Genomic DNA, 17,880 nt, shown 5'->3' with positions numbered 1-17,880 from the left:
CACCCTTAGAACCATTAAATTCTTTCACTGAGTTCAAGATTTATTACCACTGTATTTTGGCAGTGTATATATTCTTTTGTTATTTATATTTCACAGATGAGTGGAGCCATCCAATATCTGTCTTTCACTTTATGACTTAACACAATCACCTCGATGCACATCCATTTTGTCCCCAAAGACACTATTTCATCTTTTTCATTGCAGTGTAGTATTCCATTGAGTATATGTTCCACAATTTCTTTATCCATTTATCTGTTGAAGGGCGCATATGTTGGTTCCATAACTTGGAAATTGTAGACAATGCTGTTATGTACATGGGCTTATGTAAATATCATGCATCAATTTTCATATTTTTAGTATAAATAAAAGAGGTACTGCTAAAAGAGGTACTGCTGGATCATATGAAATTGCCAATTTTATTTTCTTAAGAAATCTCCATACCATTTTCCAAGGTTGCTGCACCAACTTGCATTCCCACCAAGAGTGGATGATTTTTAAATAAATGTCACAGAAGTATGCTATGGCAGCTTCGGAGTCCTACCTAAATCCTTTCTCCCATCTTACAAGCTATACGTACCCTACTTAGAAGAGTGAATAACCTGGGGTGGGGGCAAAATCTATATGTACAGTTTTCTTTAATAAAAATTGTTTTGCTAAATTTCTAAATGCTTTAAATGAAAAACAACAACGTATTTGTTACAGGAATCACTTTATTGCTTCAAGAGCTCCAGAGAAGGGAGGGTCTTGTGTTTACCAGTAAGTAAACTTTTATAATGAAAACTAATATACTACATTTGAAAATATGGTAAGTCAGAGTGTTTGTTTAAAAGAACAAGGAGAAGTATGGCAGTGAATTTAAGTAGTAGGACCTGATGATATTTCAAGAGTAAAAGATTGAGGAATTTTTTGGTGTTCGGATTTTTTTTAGGATGTGTGACATAAAATTCTGTAGGTATGAAGGAACTGTGACAGCTATCTAGCCCTTTACTGAGTCTTTTTTATATGTCAAGCATACAGGGCAATTATTAATTCATTCTAATAATCTCAGTGAATTTATGAGGTTTTAGTATTTTCATCCCATTTTGAAAATGAGGAGGCTGAATTTCAGAGACATTAAGCAACATCTTCAAGGTCATACAGCTTGCAAAATGGAGAAAAGATTTAGGTAGGATTCCAAAGCTGCCATAGTCTACTTCTTTGAGATAACTGTAGCAAAAAATTCAAAATATTTCCTGTTTTTCATTATATTATTAAAACTTACACATAGTATATGGCAAATGGTTTGAAATTTGAAATTTCACAGATGGAGAACTGTCTCAAAACTGGACCAATGTAAGAAATTATGTTGCATATTTGACAAAAATAATAACTTTTGTAATTAACTATATAAGTAACCTCATTAAATTTGTAATTGTATCAAGTACATTGTTTTACTTTAATATCAAAAATTAAGTGTGAATTTCTTCCAAGTGCTTAAAATTTATCTTGTATTTTACACATATATATATGCATTAATATGTATCTACTGTTAAGAGCAGAAAAGACGTACCATATATATAAAATGATGGAAGATATATATTTTACTTAAAAATTAGGAATTAATTCTTAGTATTTGAAAAGCTGTAATAAGATTGTTGAGCTCCTCTTTGAAAATAAGAAATGAGAATAATGTCAGAGTGTTGGGAATTCACTGAACTAAGAGATTGTTATCTACATGACTCACAAAATGCCTTCATGAGAACAAGCAGTCTACCATCACCATTTTTTTCTCACATTTTGTGATCTATTTGCACAGATAAATTTAAGAATTGTGTGTTTGCTTTTTTTCTAAAATAAATGTATCTTATGGAAATATGTGGTTTCAGATCTAGTATAATACTAACTTGCTCAATAGAGGGATTTTTATTTTTTATAATGAAAATCATTATTGAAGTGCCATGATTTTACATCCTTACTAGTGTTTTGCCAGTACAGGGTTTTCACCTCCTACCCAGGTATGGTCACCCCCAAAGCACCACCAAAGCACCCATAGTCAAATGAGGGATTTTTAGAAGGAAAGAAACCAATGAGTCAGATACAAGTCTAAGAAAAATACAAGTCATATTCCCTTATAAAGGGTGATTCCAAGGAGCTACTATTTCAAAACATGTTCATCCTTGTAAAGAAACAGGATAAAACACATCTCCATGAATCAGAAAATTTATGGTTGTAATTTTAGTGTGCCAGATCTTTAGAGAAAAGCAGGCTTTGCTTTTGTGGAGTAACAGTTAAAAATGATTGGTAATTGATGAACTGAAGGTTAATTTTGGGAAGGAAAAAAAGGCTGGCATAGAAAAGACAAAAAAAAAAAACCCACATGGTGACTTTTATAAATTTTATTTGTTAAATTAATAGAAAATATTAGAAAAGAAATATTTGAATAGAAAAAGATGAATCTGAGTCAGGGGGTTGAGCAGGAAATAGCACCAACAAAGTAATGAGAATTTTCTGTTTATGATGGAAGGATAAAATGAGAAAAAAGCCTTAGAAACTATGAAAACAAATTTCTTATGATTTTGGAAGTATGCTTTTTAAAATTACTTAAGCAGATTTAATTGTTTTGTGATATAAATACAGAAGCTAAAAAGAAAACTTTACTTGTAAAAGAACTCACATTCTACTCATTTAAACTCGCTAACCTATTAATTTAAACTCATAAATGGAAGTCTTTTAATCCGGAATTGGAATAATCCGTATATCCAGAAAGAGTGTGAAACCTTTGATTTGAGTTTACTTGAAAGATGTGATTTTGCTCTTAAAAGTCAAAAAACATTGCAGCTTGGACACAACACAATTTCACTTTCTTTGTCTGAAAGTAATTTTTTTTTTTTCATTCTGCCTGTGTGCCCAACACTGAAGTAGACAGTATGCAAGTATAAAAGAAAAGAGTAAAACACAATTTCTTCCTCAAAGAACTCACAAATATGGCCAAATTTTCTCTAGATAATTAGTTGGTCTTATTTCATTTGATGAACTCTAAAAATAAAACCAGGCATTATGAATGACAAAAATAAAAAATTGGAAAGAGTTTCAATAAAGTCTTTTTGTTTATAATTTTGAACAGATCATATCTACTATTACTTTACTTTATTGATAGGGTACATAGGATCTATACTTAACTTTGGTCCACCATAATCCAGCACTCAGACAATTTCCCACACAATTTAGGAATAGTTGTGTGAGGGCATATATATGATTACTAATAAGTAGTTTGGATCACTTGCCACATCATGCTCTATGTGAGTTGAGCTTTGGCTATTGAATAATCTTGGCCCCTCTCCACTCTCCTGGGATCTCCTTGCCATGTCATCTTTATTGTTTTGTCTGGTTTCCTATACCCCCTCCCCACCAAATTTCTTTCACCCTTATCTGTACTTGTCTGTACTTTGGTCCTCTATTTTTGGATTTTAGTCTTAACATACTAGCACTCATACTTGAATTGCTTCAGAATCAGAAGCAGAATTGTAGCTATATACATATCTGCAAATAACTATATTGGACTTTTAATATTTCCTTTATTAAAAAAACATAAACCATATACTAAAGATATTATATTTCCCTCCCATCTCAATAACTCTGCTCTTTTTCTTCCTCTCCCTTCACACTGATAAAGAACTTATTTCCATAACTCTGTAATCAGCATGCTGTAGGAGAAGGGGCATTTTTCTCATAACAGATGGCATTACATAGTCTGTGTCGGCAATGCTTAAGTAAAGCAGAGCTTTGTGTAATTATCTAAATGCACAGTTTATTGAAATAATTCCACCCAAGATCTTTCATTTCCTGAATTAGTGGGTTCTCCATATTGATTCCAATACCTACCATTAAAAATGAAAGAACCAACTGCTAGGAATTCCAATATTAGTCTCCTACTTTCTTTATCTCAGAGAATCACAGAGGTCCTCAGAACATAAAATAAATGAGATGTCTCAAAACCTAAAACTAATTGTTGTGGTGAGAAAGATGCAGCCTATGAGGATGAGGGGAGAAGACTCCCATTGTATCTTTATTTCTCTGTTATCTTCTTGCAAAAACAGATTCCCAGTTCCACACCATCCATATTTCCCCAACGAGAGTCATCCAGTTCTGATCCCCTGGATTAACACTCTTCTATCCACTGAGATCAATTACTCTCCTCAGTTATTGGCCTTGAGTCATCCAGTTGAATCTGATCTTAGCTACAATTACAAGAAATTGGCTCTTGTTTTGTTACTCTTTATGACCAAATTCCCAACTGCCATATTCCTCTGCACCTGGGGCATTGGGTGGATTACTGAGACACAGATTAATTTTCTTGTAACTAATAATTTGTCTTGCTATAAAGTTTAACAAGAGTCCTGTTCTTGAATGTTAAACTGAACTCCTTGTTCCTGCCCGTCTCAAAAATGAATGCTGGAAATGCCATTATCATTTAGATTCTGGATGCTATATTCCCCATGTTACTTCTTTTCTCCTTCTGGCAGATTCCACTATGCACCATCCAGAAAGTTCTGTCTATCCAGATTTTCTCTTCTGGGCCTCTCTAAGCTGCGATCTGACTACTTGCTCTGTCCATTTGGATACCAGCAAAGACTGATTTACCAGCCAGTTATTGTGTCTGTCACACTCCAGTTGAATTTTGGAGACCAGGACTAGTTAGTATAAGTCAGTGAAAACAATCACAAATTTTATAAGAGGCTAAAAATCATAATACATACACCCCATGCAGAATAAAGCAGTGTTTCTTTGCACGCAGAGGAGTTGCAGTATTTCAACTGACTATTTTTAACATGTTTGACATTTACCTATATTTTGTTTCATTTCCCTGGCTTAATGAAATTAAGACTGGTTTCTTTTTTTTTTTCCCAATGAATGCATCTCAATTAAGCCAGAATGTTCAATAAAAGCACTGTACTGGCTAATTGGACTTCATAGTGAAATGAAAAACTCAACAAACTACTCTTTTAGTTGACTTCTTGCAGAAACATTTTAAGATCTAGTAGTTTGGTTTTGCCTTAGTAAATAAAATGTAAAAAATGGATCCACTCTTATTTGTAGGGTTTTAGTTCCTGCTTTGTTTTAAGGTTCTAGATCTAATCATTCAGGAAAAGTTACTTATTCTTTCAATGTTTATTGTATATTAGAAACTTAATGATGAATAGACTCTGCCTTCAAAAACCAGAGGACAATGGGAATATAATACTCATAGAGCAGTGTTCATATGGAGCAGAATGCAGTGTCTTAGTAAAGAAAGAGATGATTTTTCTAAAAGGTTATAGGATATTGGGAAAACTAACAATGCATGTACTCATTCATTCAACTAACAATCACTGAGCACTTACTGTATGTTAGGACTTTCTAGGTCTTGAGATAAAGCAGTGATAAAAAAAAATTGTTCTTGTTCGAATGGGGTTCATTTTAGAGAGGTGGGTGAGGGAAAATAAACAAATACACCTGAATACACAGAGTCTTAAATGTCAATAGAAGCTAAGCAGAAAAACATGGCTGGGGGAGGGGATGAAGGCCTGTAGGGTGAGGGTTAGCAAATTGTTTGACACCAGATGTGCAAGGGAGATTGCAGGGATGATGCCATTTGAGCAGACCTGAAACAAGAAGGAGTCATCTGACAAATAAAAGATCTATCCAGAAAAGTGGAACAAGTGCAGAAATCCTGAGATACAAAATTTTCAGAGCTTATTGAGCTGGTGGTGTTTAAAGATGAACAAGGAGGCTCACGGGGGTTGACAGAGCAGAGGGGAATGTAAGAAAAGAAATAAGAAATCTGAGACATTTTACATCCTCCCTTTTGCCTTCTTTTTTTAAAAAATTAATTTCTTACATCATGGTCATTTTTTTAAAAAAAAATATTTATTTATACAAGCACTGGAGGGTGAGAGAATTCACCAGAGCCAGAGCTGGGAGCAGAACAGACAGACTGACAAATACACTGCTGAGGGGAGCAGCGGGTGGCAGGAAAGGTCTGCTGAGGGGAGCAGCGGGTGGCAGGAGAGGTCTGCGCACCATGTGGGCCCCTCTCCGGTGGCTGGGGATCGAACTGGCACTGCAGAGGCTGCAGGGAGCTTCTCAGCCCAATGCTCAACCGTTGCGCCACCAGGTGGGGAAGCCCACCCTTTTTGCCTTAACTCCGTCATTAAGTTTCATTATTTGCTATTTTCCTGTAAGGAAAAATTTGTTAATTAAGGGTTATGGAAAATCGGACTCCATTTAAATTGAGGAAGAATTATAATATATTGTTTTATATTTTATTCTTAAGTAATTTCACTTGGGTATTTTTCTCTTCCAAATTAAACTATATAGCAAATATTAACAAGCAATGAAAATCATAATCTTTCTTTTTTTTTTTTTTACCTATTTCCCTAAAATACCTGACACTACAAGATTTCATAGTGTAGTGATAACAGAATGTTTTTGTTTTATTTTTTAATTATTTTTTATTTACTTATTTAATTTAAATAACATTGTGTTGTAACATATACATTTTGGGTGTTCATCATTGAGAATCAAACAATTATACATATTACGTTAAGTTCACAGCTAAATGTCCAATTCTACCCATTGCCATACCATTTTTCTTTTCTTCTTCATTTACCTTATCCCATCCGTTCTGGTAACCACTAACTTATATTATAGTTAAAAAGTTTATCTTTCTTTAATTTATTTCATCTGTTTGTTTTCTCTATGTACTACATGTGGGTGAAATCATATGCTGTTGGTTTTTTTCCATCTGCCTTATTTCACCAAGCATAATACCCACAAATTTGTGGTTTTCCTCCTTTTTTTCTTTTGATTGATTTCTAGTTTCATACCATTATAATATGAAAAATATGCTTCATTTGATTTCAGTCTTCACAAATTTGTTGAGACTTGTTTTGTGTTCCAACATCTTTGAGAACGTTCTGTGAGAACTTGAAAAGAATATGTATTTTGGTGTTTGGGAATGGAATATTCTATGAAAATCTCAAGCATAACTCATCCAATTTCTCATTAAGGTCATGCTTGCCTTGCTGATTTTCTGTCTGATGACGTGTCCTTTGCTGTAAGTAAGGTGTTGAAGCCCTATACTAATATTGTGTTTGCTTTATATATTTTGGTGCTATTTTAGGTACATATATATTAGTAATTACCACCTCTTCCTCTTGTATCAATCTCTTTATCCTTATATACTGCCCGTCTTTGTCTCTTCTCTGAATGGATGTCTATCTGATAAAAGTATAGCAGTAGCTGCTTTAAATTTTTTTTACTGAGGGCCTCCCTGGTGGCACAGCGGTTGAGCGCTGGGTTGCGAAGCTGCCCGCAGACTCTGCAGCACTGGTTTGATCCCCAGCTGCTGGGCGAGGGTCCCACATGGTGCACACGCCTCTCCTGCAGCCCGCTGCTCCCCTCAGCAGTGTACTTCGTCAGTCTGCCTGTTCTGCTCTCCACTCTGGCTCTGGTGAATTCTCTCACCCTCCCGCACTTCTGACTGTACCCAGTGCTTCTATAAATAAATAAATAAATCTTTCAAAAAAATTTTTTTTACTGACTTGTAGTACCCAGTCTCCATAAAAAGGCAATGTACATTTACCTTTATAGCTTAAGTGAATATCTTCTAAGCAAAACTTATAGTTGAGTTTTGTTTTTAACCCATTCAACAATTTTGTGCCTTTTGATTGAATTCAGTCCATTTATATTAAGGGTGATCATTGATATTCGAGGGCTTGCTACTACCACTTTTATCTTTAATCTTCTGATTCTACCTATTTATTTCCCTGTTCAATTATTTGTAGACTTTCTTTTTTATTATTTTTATAGTAGAGCTCTTTTCAACAATTCTTGTAGGAGAGGTCAAAAGTTTGCAAACTCCTTCAGCTTTTTGTTTGAGAAAGCTTTTATTTCTCCCTTACATTGGAAAGAGTCTTTTGGGACATAATATTCTTGGCTGTAGTGCTAAAAGAATGAGTCAACTTTTAGTATTGTGTGCTATCATAGTCAGTAACTACTGGTAGATCATTCTTTTGTACTCTCTATAAATCTTATTCCCCATTCTCCCGGGCAAGCCCTTTCAAGCCACTGGATTGGGATTATAGTGAGAACAGTGTGTGATCTCACTGTTAACCATGTGTGATCGAAGGGAGACAGAAATCTGAAAATATAGAAAAAGAACCAACACTCACATTTTTGTTTTTGAGTTCAGTATTTTTTCTTTGATTAATTGTATTTGTTGATGGGGATAGCTTGAGGTTCAGGTTCAAACACTCTAATATTGCAAATAATATACAAAGAATGAATTTCCAAAGTTTAAAAATTCCTTTCCTAAATTGCACTCAGTTTATTGGCTATAAATATTTATGGATTTTCCCACAATGTAAGCAACCAAGTTGCTCTGACAATTGTTAAAGTCCTCTAAATTAAAGTCCAGGTTAAAAAATGATATTTCCCTGTTTTTTTCTTTAAGTTTGAAATAATTTTAGATTTACACAAAACATTAAAAAAATGCTAATGAGGGTTCTTGTACATACTTCAATTTCATCAAATGTTAACATCTCTCTTGACCATAATATAGTTGACCATAATACATTTTCTGAACCCAGAAAATGAATATCACTTAAATATAGGCACTATTAACTAGTCTAATAAAGTCCTCCAGTTTTTCCACAAATCTTCTATTTCTATTCCACAATGAAACCCAGACTCCACACATAACATTGTTTTGTTTCCTTAGATACTTCCTATCAGTGATAGCTCCTCCTTTTTTTTTTTTTTTTTTTTTTTTGACCTTTCATGAAGTTGACACTTGTTTTAAAAGGACACCCATTAGGTATTTTGTACAATGACCTTTGACTTGGGTTTATTTGATGCTTTTCTTGACTAAGTTGAGTTTATACATTTTTGTTAATGCTATCACAGAAGTGGTCAACTGAAGTTGATTTAGTTATATTGTCATCTATGTACCCAGACGAAAGCATTTTTGGCTTTTTATTATTTTTTTTCTTTTCTTTCCTAAGAACAACCTACCACCACCAGGTTGGCAATTAACCAAATCGTAGTGCTCTTGAGAAGAGAAGTAACTTATGCAATTATGTGGTTGTTATTTACACTTAAACTAACATCTATATCATCTTTATACATTTCTAGACTAGTTTCAGATGTGCTCTATTTTATTGTGTTATTTGACTTTATGGTGAGAAAATTAAGCAAACAAGGTATTTATTTTCATTTCAAACCATCAAATTTTATAACCAGGATAATGTTTAAGCCAATAGATAGTATTTGTTATTATCCCCATTTTACCTTTCTCTCCTAGCCAAAAAAGCCTAAGGGATAGTGATTGTGGTAGGTTGCTTCTAAAATAATCCAAGCTTGTTGATCCAAGCTTATTGATGTTCTCTCCCTTGCTCCCTTTCTCCTGTGTGGTCTGGAGCTCAGAACTTGCTTCTAGTTAACAGAATATGGAAGAAGTTATGGGATGTTACTTCTGAGATCAAATTATAAAAATTGAGATTTCTATCTTCTAGGGATTCTTTCTCTCCCTTCTTGTCTTGTTCACCTTGATGAAGCAAGAGGCCATGTTGGAAAAACCCTTATGCCAAAGGGCTAAGGATTGCCTTAGTCCAACAGCTTACAAAGAATTGAATCCTGTAATAACAACATGAGTGACCTTGGAAATAGATTTTTCTTCAATTGAACCTTGAGATGATAGAAACCCCATCCAACACTTGATTTCAACATTGAAAAAGGGAGCTTGAAGGAGAGCACTCAGCTAAACCATACCTAGATTGATCACCCACAGAAATTGAGAAATTAAATGTTGCTTTAATGTTTTGGGTTCATTGCAACAAAAGAAACATGGACAACTACAAATAAGAAGCTAGTTAATAATATTAAATAATGTCATTAATACATTAATACTAAAGTATTATATTAATAAAATATATTAATATTAAAGTATAGAATTTATTACCAGTGGTATAAAAGTGCATAATATAGATTATTATAATAATATTATAATATTGCAATGCTAAGGTTACCAATGAATTTCACAGGTAGAAAACACTATTCTAAGAATTCACATAGATTGGTTTCTGTGACTCTATGTAATCTTCACTGTATTCATGAGAGAGTTAACTACTCTTATTCATATTTTCTGGATGAGGAAACAGAAGTATTGAGCAAGATTTGAATCCAAATCCTGTTTTCTGAACAACTGTGCTGTGAGATTGCAAAGGTAAAGAAAGTAGAATTTACCCATCTGAATCTCTAGGTTTCCAAGAACTGTAATGTATTTCCTTTCCACAGGAGGTTTCTGCTTCCATTATTTGTGCTATTTGTTTCTGCTTCCATTGTTTCTGCTTCCAATATTTGTGCAAGTCAAGGGTTGACTTGACTGGCCTTAGTGTCTAGATACTGTAACTTCACTGTAAGCTGCCCAAGAGTGTATTACCAGGCACTATATGTGTAAGAGACAGACAGCTCTTTAGAGCATGGATCAATGTGTGATCGCATAGTCCCATCTTTGTAACTGAGGCAATCTTTGGTGCTGCTCTTACAGCTGCTGAAATGGAAGGAATGTGGGAGCTGTGAGTTGGATCTACAAATGTTAGGGCCAACTTGCCTTTAGAAGAGCAGAATTTACCATCTATACTTCCTTACAATGATTTCCTTGAATAGCTCTAACTATAGGCTCTGCTTATGACAGAAACATACATAAAGGGAATTTATCATCTTGTGTTCTTACTGTATCGTCATTGTAGGAAAAGATAATGACTGCAATTTTAGATGCTTTCAACTGAGACATGGATAATTTTTTTTTTAATCTTCTAAATGGTGCATCTCTTACATATAGCTAGTGGGGGTGTAAATCAGAAAATCTCTATGAACAATATTTTCGCAACATGTCAAAATCATAAGTGCACAGACTCTGACCCAGCAATTCAACTTCAAGTAATTTATATTACAAAGGCACTTACATGTGTGAAATAATAATATTTTTTAAAACAATGATTAAAAGTGACTTAATTGCCCATCATTAAGAGGTTAGTTCAGTAAATAATGGTATATATATCATTACAAGGGAATACTATGTCAATCTAAAACAAAACAAACAACAAATTTATCTCTTATGTTGATTTAGCATTAGATCCAAAATATATTATGTAAAACAAATTAAGGAGGAAAATAAGGACTTTTTGTACTTAATTTGTGTCAATAAAAATAGATGTTATATGCAGGATGTTTTTATAGTGTATAGACAATGTTTGACAGTATTCCTTTAAAAATGTGGAACCTAATTATCTTCTCTTTAAGATTGGGGATATGTTTGTTAATTGCTTACATAACCATAAAATCTGTTTAGACTGATATTTGAAACATTGACAATTTTTCTCTAGGGAATCTCTAGGAAAGAGAACTTGGTCACCTGGCACAGGGTAGGAAGGCATATTTCTCCTACATATACCCGCTGTGCCTTCCGGCTTTTGATTCATGTGTGTGATTACCTAATTAAAATAAAATAATGAAAAATACTAAGCTAAGAAACTCTATTTGATAAATATAATGCTACATCCCATTTTAAATTTCCAGGTATACTTTAAAATGCCTACAAATATCTCTCCATCTTAGAACAAAATGTTTCTGATGAAATTAAAATGGCATAATGTTGGCAGAGACAGTCTTGGAAGGAGATGTTAGAAAAATATGATGTCTGCTTGTTCTTAGTATCAAATAAAGAGGTAAGGGGCATTTCATAGGAGAAGAAGGGCCTGGGGCTTGTCTTGCTGGCTCTTTGTCACTCAGCTGTGAGGCAGCAGTCCCCCAGGGGAAAGGATCTTGAGATAGAGTGGCAGGCTGACAGAGGCAGGACTTCCAGACAGGCCAGTCATGCTGGGAGGCTGTTTGGGAGGCACTGAGTTCAGGTAATGGGGTAACGGAGCTAAGAAGGTGAGAGATGCTTTTCATCAGGATAGCAATGAGCTAGATAGATGTTCTTTCTGCTCTTTTCCCTGTAGGATACACCCTGCTTTGCAGAACAATTTTTTTTTTTGAGAAAGTTCTTTAATATACAGTGGTTCAGCACTAATGCATATTTCAACATAGAGGTTACAAGAATCTATATTTTTTTTATAATAAATTTTATTTTTATATTCCCCATACAATTTCAACCCCCCATTTTGACCCCAATCCCTCCCCTCCCTCCACCCAACCCCCCAAAAGTGTCTCTGGTTCATAGATTTTTGTTGATTTTGATTTTCACTTTCTTATAGTTATTCATTTTCCTGGTCCCTCATTTAAGTTTTCTAGATTCCTGCTATGAGTGAGACCATCCGGTATTTCTTTTTCTTTCTGGCTTATTTCGCTGAGCATGATCCCTTCTAGCGCCATCCATGTTGCTGCAAATTGCATGTGTTTATCTTTTTTGAATGCTGAGTAATATTCCATGGTATATATGTACCACATCTTCTTGATCCAGTCATCTATTTTTGGGCATTTGGGCTGTTTCCAAAGCTTAGCTATTGTAAATAGTGCTGCTGTAAACATAGGGGTGCAGGTGCTCTTTGGAATTGATGTTTCTGTGTCCTTTGGGTAAATACCTAGGCGTGGAATTGCTGGATCATATGGAAGCTCTATGTTTAGTAGGTCCAGAAATCTCCACACAGCTCTCCATAGTGGTTGGACCAGTTTGCACTCCCACCAACAGGGCAGGGGAGTTCCTTTTTCTCCACATCCTCGCCAACATTTGTTGTTGCTAGTTTTTTTTAATATGTGCCATTCTCACTGGTGTAAGATGGTATCTCATGGTAGTTTTGATTTGCATTTCCCTGATGACAAGTGATGTTGAACATTTTTCATATGCCTGTTGGCCATTTGCATTTCCTCTTCAGAGAAGTTTCTTTTTAGCTCTTCTGCCCATTTTTGACTGGATTATTTTCTTTGTTTGTTGTTGAGTCTCATCAGCTCTTTGCAGATTTTGTGATCAATCCTTTATCATTAGTGTTGTGTGCAAAAATGGTCTCCCAGTTGGTGGGGTTTCTCTTTGTTTTTGTTATTGTCTCTTTTGCTGTGCAGAAGCTCTTTAATTTGATGTAGTCCCAGCTGTTTATCTTTGCCTTCACTATCACTGCTTTGGGTGATGTGTCTGTAAAGATGTCTTTGATGTGCAAATCACGTAGTGTTTCGCCTATATTTCCTTCTATATATTTATGGTTTCAGGTCTTATGTCTAGTTCTTTAATCCATTTTGAGTTGATTTTTGTGTATGGTGTGAGGTAGTGGTCAAGCTTCATTCTTTTGCATGTAGCGGCCCAGTTTTCCCAGCACCATTTATTGAACAGACTTTCTTTGTTCCAATGCATATTCTTTGCTCCTTTGTCAAAGATTAGTTGACCATAAATCTGTGGGTTTATTTCTGGATTTTCTATTTGATTCCATTGGTTTGTATGTCTGTTCTTGTTCCAATACCATGCAGTTTTGATGATATGGCTTTGTAGTATAGCCTGAATCTGGGAGTGTGATGCCTCCATTCCCTTCTTTTTTTTCAGGAGAGCTTTGGCTATTCGGGGTTTTTGGTGATTCCATATGAATTTCATCAATAATAGTTCTATTTCTTTGAAGAATAACATTGAAATTTTTATTGGAATAGCATTGAATCAGTATATTGCTTTTGGTAGGATGGCCATTTTAATAATGTTTATTCTTCCAATCCATGAGCAGGGGATGTCTTTCCATTTCTTTGTATCTTCTTCTATTTCTTTTAACAGTGTTTTTATAGTTTTCTTTGTAAAGGTCCTTTACCTCTTTTGTTAGATTTATTCCCAAGTATTTGATTTTTTTTGTTTCGATAATAAGGGATGGTTTTTTTCATTTCTTCTTCAGATTTATTGTTAGTGTATAGGAAGGCTTCTGACTTTTGCATGTTGATTTTGTATCCTGCCACTTTGCTGAACTGATTGATGAGTTCAATTAGTTTTTCTATGGAGTTTTTGGGGTTCTCTATGTATATTATCATATCATCTGCAAATAGTGATAGTTTGACTTCTTTTTTTCCTATTTGGATTCCTTGTATGTCTTTCTCTTGTCTTATTGCTCCGGCTAGGACTTCCAGTATTATATTGAAAAGCAGTGGTGAGAGTGGACATCCTTGTCTTGTTCCAGATCTTAATGGAAATGCTTTCAGCTTTTCACCATTGAGAATGATACTGGCTGTTGGCTTGTCATAGATGGCCTTTATGATGTTGAGGTATGTTCCTTGTATCCCAAGAATTTCAAGGGCTTTTATCATGAATGGGTGTTGCACTTTGTCGAAAGCTTTCTCAGCATCTATTGATATTATCATATGGTTTTTATATTTCTTTTTGTTGATGTGTTGGATAACGTTGATTGATTTTCGGATGTTGAACCATCCTTGTGTCCCTGGAATGAATCCTACTTGGTCGTGGTGAATTACCTTATGGATACACTGTTGGATTCTGATAGCTAAAATTTTATTGAGGATTTTTGCATCAGTGTTCATTAGGGAGATTGGCCTATAGTTTTCTTTTTTTTGTGTTGTCCTTGTTCAGTTTTGGTATTAGTGTAATGTTGGCTTCATAGAACGTGTTAGGTATTATACCTTCCTTCTCAATTTTTTGGAAGAGTTTGTGAAGGATAGGCACCAATTCGTCTCTGAATGTTTGGTAGAATTCATTTGTAAATCCATCAGGTCCTCGGCTTTTGTTTTTGGGGAGGTTTTTGATTACCATTTCAATTTCGCTAATTGTAATTGGTCTGTTTAGGTGTTCTATTTCTTCTTATCTAGCTTTGGGTGATTGTAGAGTTGTCGGAATTTGTCCATCTCCTCTAGATTGTTGAACTTGTTTCCATATAACTGTTCATAGTAGTTATTAATTATTCTTTTGATTTCTGCTGTGTCCGTTGTGATTTCTCCTCTTTCATTGATTATCCTATTTATTTGTGCTTTCTCCCTTTTTGCCCTTGTGAGCCTGGCTAGGGGTTTATCTATTTTATTTATTTTTTCGAAGAACCAGCTCTTGGTTTCATTGATCTTTTGGATTGTTTTTTTAGTTTTGATTTCATTTATTTCTGCTTTGGTTTTTATTATTTCTTTTCTTCTACTGGTTTTGGGGTTGTTTTTTTGTTCTTTTTCTAGATCTTTGAGCTTCGAGATTAGGTTGTTTCTTTGAGTTCTTTCTTGTTTCTTGATGTGAGCATCTATTGCTATATATTTTCCTCTTATTACTGCTTTTGCTGCATCCCATACATTTAGGAAATTGGTGTCCTCCTTGTCATTCAATTCAAAGAATTTTTTAATTTCTTCTTTTATCTCCTCGTTAGTCCAGTGGACTTCCAGTAGTGTGGGTTTCAATCTCCACGAGGTAGGAGAGTACCTTGCCTTCTTTTTATGGTTTATTTCTAGTTTGATGCCTTCATGGTCAGAAAAGATGGTTGGTATGATTTCAATCTTGGTGTATCTGTTGATGTTTGTCTTGTGCCCCAGTATATGATCGATCCTAGAGAATGATCCGTGTGCGCTTGAGAAAAATGTATACTCAGATTTCTTTTGGGTTTAGTGTTCTATATATGTCTGTTAAGCCCAAGCACTCTAGATCCTTATTTAGAGCTTTAGTGTCTTTACTTATTTTTTGTCTTGTTGATCTATCCATTGTTGATAGTGGTGTGTTGAAGTCTCCCACTATGTGTTTTCTCTGATGTCTGTTTTCAGAGATGCCAATAGTTGTCTGATATATTTTGGTGCTCCTTCGTTTGGTGAATATATGTTAATGAGTGTTATTTCTTCTTGAAGTATTGTCCCCTTGATCATAATGTAATGACCACTGGGGTCTCTTTTTATCTTTTTAAGTTTGAAATCTGTTTTATCTGATATAAGTATAGCTGTTCCTGCCTTCTTTTTTGGTCCATTTGCTTGTAGAATTGTTTTCCATCCTTTAACTTTGAGTCTATTTTTATCTTTTGCAGCTAAATGTGTTTCCTGGAGACAGCAAAAGGTTGGGTTTTGTTTCTTAATCCAGCCTGCAACTCTGTGTCTTTTTATTGAAGAGTTTAGTCCATTTACATTTAGAGTTAGTATTGATATGTTAGCATCTGTATTTGCCATTGTGTTTGTCTTTCCTTTGATTTTATTTATTTATTCTTTTAATAACTTTCTTTGGCCTTCTTTTGTTGTTATTCGTCCCTCTGAGGTTCTGGCTTTAGGACGCCTTGTAGTATTTTTTGGAGTGGGGGTTTAGTCGTAATAAAATTCCAGAGTTTCTGTTTGTCTGGGAAGGTCCTTATACTTTCTTCAAAGAGGAAGGAGAGCTTTGCGGGATAGAGTATTCCTGGTTGGCATCTGTTTTCTTGGAGTCTGTTGACTATGTCCCTCCACTCTCTCCTTGCCCGTAGTGTTTCTTCAGAGAAGTCTGATGTCAGTCTGATTGGTTTCCCTTTGAATATTATCTGTTTCTTCCCTCTTGTTAGTTTCATTATTTTTTCCTTGTCTTGGATTCTTGGGAGCTTTACTATTATGTGTCTTGCTGTATTTTTCCTTTCGTCATGGAAGTTTGGTGTTCTTCTTGCTTCTTGTATATCAATTTTCGCTCCTTCTTCGCGTTTGGGAAGTTCTCTTCAATTATATCCATGAATATTTTCTCTGTTCCTACATCTCTCTCCTCTCCTTCTGGGATTCCTATAACTCTTATATTTCCTTTCCTCATGGAGTCAGATAGTTCCCGAAGTCTTTCTTTGGTCTTTTTCCTTCGTACTTCTCTTTCCTTTTCTGTTTTGGTTCTTTTTATTTCTGTGTCTTCAAGAGTACTTCCCTCTTTAGGGACTCAATTTCATTCTTCTGGTCATTAATTATTTTCCCCTTATCATTGTTTTCCTTTATGACTTCTGTCAGTTTTTTAATCACAGCAATTTTAAATTCTCTATCTGGAAGGCTCAGAAGTTCTTCTAAGTTACTGTCATTGCAATCTGGTAGATGGTTTTCTTTTTGTGGTGTGCTTTTTTGCTGAGGAGTTGCTGGGTTGCATGTGGTTTTTCTACTCCCTACTGCCTGTTTTCTAATTTGCCGTATTCCTTGTGACACTGTGTTGCTGGTACTGGCCAGCATCTTGGGCGACCTTCCCAGATCACCACTGGCTCCTCTGGGGAACTTCTGCTGGGTTCACAAGTCTCCAGCAAAGAAAGGTCCCTGCTGCAAAATGGTGATGCGGGAATGCGCTCCCCTGCACGCCAGGTCTGCCCCAGCGGTGGGTGCTGCTCCCTTCTGGGCTGGAACTGCAGGCTAGAAGGCACCCAGCATGGGCAAGCCTCCCAGCTTACCTCTGGCTCCTCGGTAAGCCTTCTGCTGGGTTCACACAGTCTCCAGCAAGAAAGGTCCCTGCTGCAAAATGCCGGTGCAGGGGACGCGCTACCCTGCACACCCGGTCTGCCCCAGCGGTGGGTGCTGCTCCCCTCTGGGCTGGAACTGCAGGCTAGAAGGCACCCGGCATGGGCAAGCCTCCCAGCTTACCTCTGTCTCCTCGGTGAGCCTTCTCCAGAACAATTTTTTTTTATAATTTTATTTTTATATTCCCCATACAATTGTAACCCCCTTTTTTGACCCCAATCCCTCCCCTCCCACCCCCCCCACCCCCATAGAATGTCTCTGGTTCATAGTTTTTTGTTGATTTTGATTTTTACTTTCTTATAGTTATTCATTTTCCTGGTCCCTTATTTAAGTTTTCTAGATTCCTGCTATGAGTGAGACCATCCGGTATTTTTCTTTTTCTTTCTGGCTTATTTCGCTGAGCATGATCCCTTCCAGCACCATCCATGTTGCTGCAAATTGCATGTGTTTATCTTTTTTGAATGCTGAGTAATATTCCAT

General features: G+C 35.5%; 1 protein-coding gene across 29 annotated transcripts in view; it reads left to right on the top strand.

The window, feature by feature from the left end:
* CA2 (carbonic anhydrase 2) overlaps nucleotides 1-17,880 on the top strand; it is a 183,973-nt gene that overhangs the window by 68,398 nt on the left and 97,695 nt on the right. For 11 of the 29 annotated variants that reach the window (XM_054692132.1, XM_054692127.1, XM_054692135.1 and 8 more), the window contains exon 9: nucleotides 703-756. The exons of 11 other annotated variants lie outside the window; for them this stretch is intronic. In XM_054692132.1, coding sequence (XP_054548107.1) covers nucleotides 703-756 — 54 coding nt within the window. Of the gene's footprint in view, nucleotides 1-702; nucleotides 757-7,028; nucleotides 7,063-10,171; nucleotides 10,244-11,405; nucleotides 11,424-17,880 lie in introns of those variants that run through there. 7 more of the 29 variants (XM_054692147.1, XM_037504519.2, XM_054692136.1 and 4 more) reach the window with 7 other exon arrangements.

Source organism: Talpa occidentalis, unplaced genomic scaffold, assembly GCF_014898055.3.
Source record: "Talpa occidentalis isolate TD23 unplaced genomic scaffold, MPIMG_talOcc4v2.1, whole genome shotgun sequence".
In the NCBI taxonomy this organism is placed as follows: Eukaryota; Metazoa; Chordata; class Mammalia; order Eulipotyphla; family Talpidae; genus Talpa; species Talpa occidentalis.
Note: the sequence above shows the minus strand (reverse complement) of the source record. Positions and strands in the feature narration are given on the sequence as shown.